At 35.9% G+C, this 9,375-nt stretch overlaps 2 protein-coding genes across 2 annotated transcripts; both read left to right on the top strand.

The window, feature by feature from the left end:
* The first annotated feature begins 1,658 nt into the window (after positions 1–1,658).
* LOC129242345 (nedd8-activating enzyme E1 regulatory subunit) lies at positions 1,659–4,445 on the top strand. Its single transcript, XM_054878936.1, has 6 exons — positions 1,659–1,940; positions 1,999–2,371; positions 2,482–2,617; positions 2,670–3,134; positions 3,196–3,444; positions 3,520–4,445. Exons 1-6 carry the CDS (start codon positions 1,708–1,710, stop codon positions 3,630–3,632), a joined length of 1,569 nt encoding a protein of 522 aa, XP_054734911.1. The 5' UTR covers positions 1,659–1,707; the 3' UTR covers positions 3,633–4,445.
* A 159-nt stretch (positions 4,446–4,604) lies between these two features.
* LOC129242849 (zinc finger protein 99) lies at positions 4,605–6,787 on the top strand. Its single transcript, XM_054879727.1, has 4 exons — positions 4,605–4,666; positions 4,785–5,704; positions 5,773–6,333; positions 6,392–6,787. Exons 2-4 carry the CDS (start codon positions 5,021–5,023, stop codon positions 6,728–6,730), a joined length of 1,584 nt encoding a protein of 527 aa, XP_054735702.1. The 5' UTR covers positions 4,605–4,666; positions 4,785–5,020; the 3' UTR covers positions 6,731–6,787.
* Positions 6,788–9,375: the final 2,588 nt, after the last annotated feature.

Raw genomic sequence — 9,375 nt, 5'->3', positions numbered from 1 at the left:
TTACACAGGGAAACATTTGGAAGGGAAACATCTCGTTCGTAGGAGAAGGATAGTCGCGGAAGAGAGAAGGGAATTTGTCTCCCGTACTGGCGACACGCTTCGTGCTTCTTATTCGTATTTCCAATCTTAAAGCAATTTTTGACAGTTGCTTCATTTGTTTTCTTCATTTGTGGGAGAAAGTTCTGAGTTATGCGTTGGTTTTCAATCAAACGGAAGATATCAATGATGACAAACATCCGAACGCTGCTTGGAAAATGCAGGACTATTTTTGCTAGTAAAGTAGGTATAATTAAAAAAAGTTATGGAACATGTTTATATTGAATTCTAATTTCTCCCCCATTTCTAGATCCTCAAGCTAATTTTAAGTTAATTATTTATTGTATATACGAGGTAGTTTTAAATTAATTTGTATTTATTTAAAATTTATATATATATGTAAATAAAAAATTAAAAAAACAACAAATTAATTTTAATTTAACCAGTTTGCATTATTCATTGAAATATTTAAGAAACTGTTGACGAACGTTCTCCGCTTTACATGTTAGCAGGTTGTAGGATATATCCGAACCAGAAGATGCTAAAGTATTAAATGTCAAAATGTTGCCGAGAACAATTTTGCCCGTGTGACCGCGAATGAAACATTAAAAGAGAATTTCTAGTGTCTCCCTTACTGGTTTGCGTTCATGCACTTTTTTGATATTTTTCTTTTTCAGAGCGGATTCTCGGAAATTAAGGTACTGGTAAGTTACTGTATAATTTTTACATGAACAGACTTAATTATTTTTACGAATGTAAAGAGAAACGTTAATGTAAAAACTAAATAAAATGGATGACGGCACAGAAAAAAGGTTTGCAGACATAATTCTAATAAAATTTTTGTTAGGTATTATGAACTATGCATTCATAAAACAGAAAAAAACGTGTGTCCATAAAGGCTTTGTCCTCTTATTAAAAAATAAAAAATAAATAATTGGCGCGTACACTTCTGTTAAGTGTTTGGCCGAGCTCCTCCTCCTATTTGTGGTGTGCGTCTTGATGTTGTTCCACAAATGGAGGGACCTACAGTTTCAAGCCGATTCCGAACGGCAGATATTTTTATGAGGAGCTTTTTCATGGCAGAAATACACTCGGAGGTTTGCCATTGCCTGCCGAGGGGCGACCGCTATTAGAAAAATGTTTTTATTAATTTTGCTTTCACCGAGATTCGAACTAACGACCTCTCTGTGAATTCCGAATGGTAATCACGCACCAACCCATTCGGCTACGGCGGCCGTCCTCTTATTACTTATTATAAAATGTAATATCGAATTTCGAATGCGTATTTTTCGTTTACGGATTTCCTCCCACTGTTTATTACTAGAAGTCAATTGCGCAATTAAATTAGCTATTCCCTCTCCTTATCTCTTCTTCAAGAAAAACCTTTGAAAGCACTATTGACAGCTCCATTCCATTTTGGAGAATCTGCCAAATGCGAACGGGTAGAGTAATTTCGTGGATTTATTGGTAATTAATGCATATGTGAACGTATTATGAGTGCTTCTTTATGATGTAATCACCGCGGTAATAACAAAAATCTGGCAGTCCTCCACGATAGAAAATTTTCTGGTAACTATGCAGGTAAAGCAGCAACAAATGACGTTTGTATTTAGCAGAAATCAGCTGGTTTTTTGTTAGGGTTCTTCAAAGCGATTGCATTGAGCAGTAAAAATGTCATCGCCGGCGCCAAAATCTCCAGAGCAATCGGACAAAAGTAGGAAATATGACCGACAGATCCGTTTATGGGGAGAGCACGGACAAAATTTGCTCGAGAGTTCTACAATTTGCTTGCTTAATGCAACAGCACTAGGTTGCGAAGTTCTGAAAAGTCTGGTTCTACCCGGTATTGGAGGTTTTACCATTGTCGATGGCAGCGTTGTGACCGAGGATGACTTAGGAATAAAGTATGCCAAATAAAGGATTTGTCTTGTTAGAATTTAAATAATATATTTGTAAATATAGCTTCTTTTTGGATGCCTCGTTTCTTGGGCAATCTAAGGCTGGAGCGTGCATGCAATTACTTCAAGAACTAAACGCTGATGTCAACGGCGACTTTGTTGATGAAAGCGTTGACTGGATATTATCAAATCGACCCGCATATTTCGACACGTTCGATGTTGTAATTGCTTCAAATCTAAATGAAAAAGCTTTATTGGGATTATCCGAACGTCTGTGGGAAGCAAACATTCCATTTATTTATTGTCGGTCGTTGGGTTTTTTTGGTTCTATACGCTTACAAATAAGGGAACATTGTGTTATCGAGTCTCATCCCGATAACCAACAATATGACCTCCGCCTAGAAAAACCGTTCCCTGCATTGCAGAATCATTTTGAGGTAATTTCCATTGAATTTGGTTACAGTATCGATCTTTAGTGATATTTGGGTAATGGATTTTACTCAAATCCATGCATTTAACTTGTGAAAATTGGTTCCGTTGTTTTTAGAGCACAGAAGTTACAAGCAAAGTTCCATGGTTGTTAGTGCTTAACAAATTTCTACAAATATGGAAGGAGAGAAGTGGTGGGCATGCACCAACCAATTATAAGCAAAAAACTCAACTGCGAGAAATGATTCGCTCTGGTGAAATGTGTTTCCTTTTTAAGTTGTACTTATTAAAAATTTTAAATTTTAGCCATGACTGCAGACGAAGAAAACTACGAAGAAGCCATAAAGGCAGTAAATACTGCTATGGGCGGCGGTACTGTGCCTCTTTCGATCAAAGCGATATTTGAGGATAACGCTTGCACGAATCTTAATAAGCAGAGTGACTCCTTCTGGATAATAGCCAAAGCCTTGAAAGAATTCGTAGAAAACGATAATAACGGCTTATTGCCATTGCCTGGAGTACTGCCAGATATGACAGCTGATACTGAATCATATATAACTTTACAGAACATTTATCGGCAACAAGCATTACATGATGCGGACAACGTCTATCGTAAATGTCAAAAATATTTAAAAGAACTCGGACTGCCTGAAGATACAATTTGCGAGAAAACGGTACGCCTGGTTTGTCGTGAAGCGGCTGGATTGGCTGTTATACGTGGTACTAAAATTTCCGATGAGAACGCCAAAAGTAACAACTTACTTTCGATTGGTAATAGTAAATAGTTAATTTTTATTTTTACGATTTTGGAATAATCTATTACTATTTTTAGTGGACGATTTAGAGATTCAAGACACACTTTCCGAACATTATGTGGCTTTGCGTGCCTATGAGCGTTTTCTATCTGAATGTGGCAATGTGCCCGGTGAATGTTATGTCGAGAACGATGTGAAGGAGTTTAAAACGGTTGCTAGTAAAATGCTGTCCGATTGGAGTGTTCATGCATCCATTAGTGATGATTTGATACATGAAATTTGCCGTTTTGGTGGCTCGGAGATACACTCAATATCGGCATTTATTGGTAAATAGTTTTTTACTTATATATAGAAAATAATTTAAATTGCAGTAAATAATAGTGTTTATATATTTCCTTCAGGCGGATGTGTGGCCCAGGAGGTGATAAAAATAGTGACCAAGCAATACAAACCTATCGACAACACGTTCTTATACAACGGTATCACTTCCGAAACGGCAACTCTTAAACTATAATTATTTAAAATGCTTCGTCAAACATTTTAACCGTAACAATTCCGATGAGTTACAAGCCATTCATATAGCAAAATTTTTGGCTTTACGTAAATACATAATTAAAAAAATTTACATAAATTACTATAACAAATTAATAATAACAAATATTTAGAGATTTATATTTTGTGAATGCAAGATAGGATAAGTATATTGGAGAACTTATTAATCCGGATGTTTTCGTATGATGCTAGTGAGTGACGTTACCTGTCTTAAAATGAATCTGGCCGTTCAAATTCCGACTGCCATGGGAAAGTTCTAATTTCCTAAATATAGGTAAAACCTACTCTGCACTTGTGTATAAATATTTAGAAATTTGGTATCTATATACCAACCAGCAGCCAAAAATAAAAGTTATTTCGTATTTATAAATAGAAAAGGTTGTGCGAATTCTGAAGTTTAACGAAAAAGGTGTTTCATAGTAGTTATTTGCTAAAAAATATGTTTTCCACTGTCGATAAGAGTTATTTCCCAACATTCAAATTTTACATTGCTTCACAACAGTTATTTCACCACGTTTATTTTTTATGTTGTCTAATAACTAATATGCAAGAGAAATATCACCGCCAAGAAAAAAAAAATCAAAAATCAACGTGATCTTTGACCCACTAGAAATTAGCACGACGTTATGATACCAAAATTCGATGAGCTATAAAACTCTGCCCGAATTTTATCTTAAGATTGTGAGCAAAACGGGGAGCGAACGAGATTTTGCCAATTTTTTTTTTAATTTTGTACAAAGTTTGAAACTTTGAGTTATATGGATTTTGTTGTAGTATGAACTTAATTTTTGTAATAGAATCATTGAAATTAAAAAATAAATAAATAAATTGTCAATGTGTGGCGTAAACTTTCTTTTGACGCTGACAGTGCCCGTTTAATTTATTGTCGCAATATTGCTCTTGTCATTTAGCCAAGTCATGAACCTGAAAAATCGGCGCCGGTGCTCTTGTGTTTTGTTTCTTATCAGCTGATTTATAAAACTTAAGTGGCTTCAGGTAAACAAAATATGCATTGATGTGCATATAATTTTTGTATATATTAGAGTCCTTTCCAAATTTATATGGTGTTTTAAAAACTAAAAATATATTTTAAACGCAAATGTAAAACAACCAGGTGGCATATGCAAATATTGGCTATTGTTTGCACTATGCTAGTGAAATAAACATTTTAAGCAGAAGCAGATAATTATGTTTTGAGAAATAGAAGCCTTGCCGCTGGAGTATTGATCTCAATGCTAACTCTATTAATCACTCGGAGATTCATACAGCTTATGCTTTTTATTGAAGCCCAACCATCGCATTCATTTACACAGTTTGAATTCGCCCAGTAACACTTTATGTGAATAGAATATGGATGCGTCCAATTGGGATGCTAAGATTTTTTGTCGGGCGTGTGCCAAGGAATTAAATCTACTTAAAAATGACGAAACAGTTCACTGGGTGTACATCTTTGATTCATTGGATTTTGTGCAGAAACTTAGCGCTTGCATCTCAATAGAAGTGTCTGCAACGGATAAATACTCAAAATATTTGTGTATATGTTGTTGCCAGAAAGTCAATGATTTCTTTCAGTTCCGAGAAATGTGTAAACAATCAATTCGACGTTTTGAGGAACTGCAACAGGTTCAGAATACCTGGGATTTTGAAGATGAGATTCCCATACCTGTTTCGGATGAGCAGACGAGTGAGATTCTAAAGGTAGACGAAACAAATTGTTTGGAAGATGATCATGGAAAATTTGAGCGGCAGACAAAAATTGTAAAATTGGAACAAAGAAAAGTGAAAAAGTATACGAAGGAAATAAAGGAGAAAAGCCGAACATTTATTCTAAAAGATGCTGACTGCGAATCGGAGACTTCTGACCAGTTAGAGCAAAAAATGGATACACAAAAAGCGCAATTTTCCGATGAAGATGCCTTGGACTTTGATGTAGCTATGATTAGCAACAATGCATCACTAAATGAAGACAACACTGCTACACAGACGAATGTTGTCACCAAATGTAAATATGAAATGAAGACGAATACCAATGCAGTAAGATTTAATTTGTTTTATATTTAAAAACTGTAGTTTAATTACAATCCTATTTTTTTATTTTTAAGACACCGTCAACTCTATCAAAAATTGCTGCCGAAACAAAGAAATGCACCATTTACCGGTGTGTTATTTGTCCGGCACGTTTTATCGCCGAACACCGCCTTATTGCTCACAAGCGCGAACATGAAGGCCTTATTCCGTATCCTTGTCCGCGCGAAGGATGCAGTAAATCGTTCAATCATTGGAACAGTCTTTCTAGACATCTTAGTCAGCACGACGGGAGGAGTTTTCAATATGAATGCGACCAAGATGGTTGTGGCAAAGTGTATAAGTATAAACCAACACTAGTGATGCATAAGCGAAAATGTCATAAATTGGGACCTGAGCTGAAATCTCATATCTGTGAGATTTGTGGGAAAGTTTTTAAATCCACGGCAATACTTAATGATCATCGTTACACCCACAAGGATAAATCTGAGCGTCCACATGCATGCAACCAACCAAATTGCGTGCGGCGTTTTTCCAATAAAGAAAAATTGAAAGTTCATCTAATGCGTCATGCTGGCATTAAAAACTATGTGTGTCCACACTGTGGTTTGCGTAAAACGACAATGAACGAACTGAAGGTATTATCATGTAATAAATTGGAAAATACTTATAATGAATCAATGTTTTATATTACAGGTGCACATTAACTATCACACACTGGAACGCACCTGGCCATGTCGCTTTTGTACACAAGTCTGCAATAGTTCCGGCAATCTAAGAACTCATGTGCGCACAGTGCATGAGCGGGCCAAAGATTATGCTTGCCGTCATTGCGATCGTACATTCGCCAAACCGGACACGCGCAAGTATCATGAAATGACACACACAGGCGAGAAACCAAACGAATGTCCGGATTGTGGTAAGCGTTTCATACAACCAGCGGCATTGCGTACACATAGGAAAATTCATCAGCGTCAGCATGGACGTATTGAAACAGCAAACAAATCGAATTTGTTGACTTCAAATATGACCTAAAATTGGTCAAAAATAATTGGTATCGATTAATATTACAAAAACGAAGTGGAAATATTGAAATACTTTTCTCTTATTTTCATCATTTTTTTAATTATTATTAATTTTCGGTTATTATTTATTTGTCATTATTATTTATTTTTAATTATTATTAATTTTCGGTTATTATTTATTTGTCATTATTATTTATTTTTAATTATTATTTATTTTTAATTATTATTTATTTTTAATTATTATTTATTTTTATTATTATTTATTTTTAATTATTATTATTTTTTTATTTATTTATTAATGAAATGAACAGAATTTTTTCTGACTGCAGAACAAAATTTTCTCAAGAAAAAAAATAATAATAATAATAGGCTAAGGACTGTTCCAGGAAACAGGGAAGAGTCCAAATCAGCAACAGAGTGTAAATCAGTTAGAACTTAAAAGGGGCAAATTTTATATATTGCTCTTTAGAAATCCAGCATAAAATATAGGGGTTTTCAATTGGCGCGGGTCGATTTTGGCACCCTGTGGCAGCCATTTTGTTTTGGTGACATCTGTCAAATCTTTTGTTTACTATTCAGTTTTTTATGCCAAATCATCATGGCAAGTTACACGATTGAACAGCACGTTCAAATGATAAAACTTTATTATCAAAATGAGTGTTCATTAACGCAAACGTTGCGGGCATTGCGCCCATTTTTCGGTAGACGTAGTGGCCCTTCCAATTTCTTATGGCCCATATTGAACCATATGGACCTAGACGACATGTGGTTCCAGTAGGACGGCGCTACGTGCCAAACAGCAAACGCCATTTTATTCCATTTCAACATCTACCCGCCCTTATTGAAAAACCCTTTAGTACAAATTATGGAACGAATATGGAATATTTGGTATTATGGCGCTCATTCAATGAAGAATAGCGCTATTGTGCATTTCGTCTGCTTGGGTGAATCAAAATAGATTATTTCTGCCACCTGATACGATATTTAAAGATAAAAATAAAGAAAAGAAAACGAGTTGTAAAATTTATGAAAATGAGTACCACGGCATTGTGGTTTGACAATGATGACCATAAGAGATTAGTGAAACTGGCCAGAAGTTGGAAACGGTTGAGGAAGCCTCCAACCCCTTCTAAAAGGTTTCTACCGAGGAGTGTAGCCTTTATAAAATATAATAGATACATATGTACATCTATCAGAAGTGCTAGATTTTCTGGAATGCGTTACCTGCCAAAGATGGATACAATTTATCAATACAGAGGCTGAACTGCAACAACAAAAAGCACATTTTTATAACAAATGCAGGATTTCAGGAATAATTGGCTTTCACCCTTGCTGTTCAACTTCTATATCTCGAAACTTCCCCAGCCACTAGAGGGAGTCTCCCTGGTCTCATACGCTGACGACTGCCTGATAATGGCGTCGGGCAATGACATGGATGGCCTGTGCTCCAAAGTGAACATATACTTCACCGAACTTTCTCTCTTTTTCACTGCGAGGAATCTCCAACTTTCCCCCACTAAGTCCACGGCGAACCTCTTTACAACCTGGACAAAGGAGGTCAAACTGAAACTTAAGGTAAAAGTCGATGACACACCAATTCCGACTATAAACAATCGCAAATCGTCAGGAGACACCTATTAAACTACGCCGACGAGATCCAGAACAAAACTAATGGACATCTATTGGACCAGACAGTGTTTAGACAGACATTAAACGACATTCATCGGGAGACCGTTACCACCTTCTTAAGCTCCCGACCACCGAATGGCGTTACCTGCCAAAGATGGATACAATTTATCAATACAGAGCCTGAACTGCAATAACAAAAAGCAAATTTTTATAACAAATGCAGGATTTCAGGAATAATTGGCCATGTTGAAATTGTCACTTGTTGTTGTAGTTGATGTTATTGTAGCAGTATACTTAACCCTGTCAGTGTTATGTAGATCACCGGTCGTATAGGAAGGTCGCTCCTGGAAAGGAGTTATAACATTTATATTACAACAGGAAAGGATTCTTCAACATCAATGAAATTTTTGTAGAGAAAAAGTTAAAAACAGGTGCAATACACCAACATTTCCAGCAATTTACGTACACTATTTTACAGCATCAAGACTAAAATTTTGTTTGACAAAAAATTCGGTACTCAACGAAAATTTCGGCGGGGTTGCATTGCTCATAATAGAATTGAAAATTATGTCTGGGCCTTTCGATACCTAGCGGAGATCTAAAATTGAATGCAACTTATAATGAGGGCCACAATTGATATCCATGATGAAGCATAGTTTCGTGTCCTTATCTTCGGTGACACTATTTTAAGAGCACCCCAAAATATGATAACTCGGATCTAAGGGGATGAACTTTCTAGTAAAAGTATTATGGGAACACTTATTCACATTCAGAAACAGATGATTTACACACACCAAGTCTGTATCTTTTCAAGCTCGGTCTTGAGGCATTTAGTAGATATTTATATATATATGTATATATATTAGGTCGGGTCGATTTGTGGGGAGGCAAAAAAATCGCGCATTGCTCTGTGAAATCATATTCTAGGGATCAAAATAAGAAACTTTGCCGAAGGAACCACACTTCTAAAACGAATTCTGATGTCCCCCAATTTGGGTCGAACTTTTTAGTTTCTTTTCTATAACT

Source organism: Anastrepha obliqua, chromosome 3 (assembly GCF_027943255.1).
Source record: "Anastrepha obliqua isolate idAnaObli1 chromosome 3, idAnaObli1_1.0, whole genome shotgun sequence".
NCBI classification, from domain to species: domain Eukaryota; kingdom Metazoa; phylum Arthropoda; class Insecta; order Diptera; family Tephritidae; genus Anastrepha; species Anastrepha obliqua.
This window is presented reverse-complemented; position numbering and strand designations above follow the sequence as displayed.

What these genes read in the sequence shown, in the direction of transcription:
- LOC129242345 (XM_054878936.1), top strand. Translation starts at nt 1,708, where the DNA reads ATGTCATCGCCGGCGCCAAAATCTCCAGAGCAATCGGACAAAAGTAGG. An exon ending in CATTGCAGAATCATTTTGAG is followed by an intron (nt 2,372 to 2,481) that starts GTAATTTCCATT and finishes CGTTGTTTTTAG; the next exon opens with AGCACAGAAGTTACAAGCAA. An exon ending in TAACAACTTACTTTCGATTG is followed by an intron (nt 3,135 to 3,195) that starts GTAATAGTAAAT and finishes TACTATTTTTAG; the next exon opens with TGGACGATTTAGAGATTCAA.
- LOC129242849 (XM_054879727.1), top strand. Translation starts at nt 5,021, where the DNA reads ATGGATGCGTCCAATTGGGATGCTAAGATTTTTTGTCGGGCGTGTGCC. An exon ending in TGAAGACGAATACCAATGCA is followed by an intron (nt 5,705 to 5,772) that starts GTAAGATTTAAT and finishes TTTATTTTTAAG; the next exon opens with ACACCGTCAACTCTATCAAA. An exon ending in CGACAATGAACGAACTGAAG is followed by an intron (nt 6,334 to 6,391) that starts GTATTATCATGT and finishes TTTATATTACAG; the next exon opens with GTGCACATTAACTATCACAC.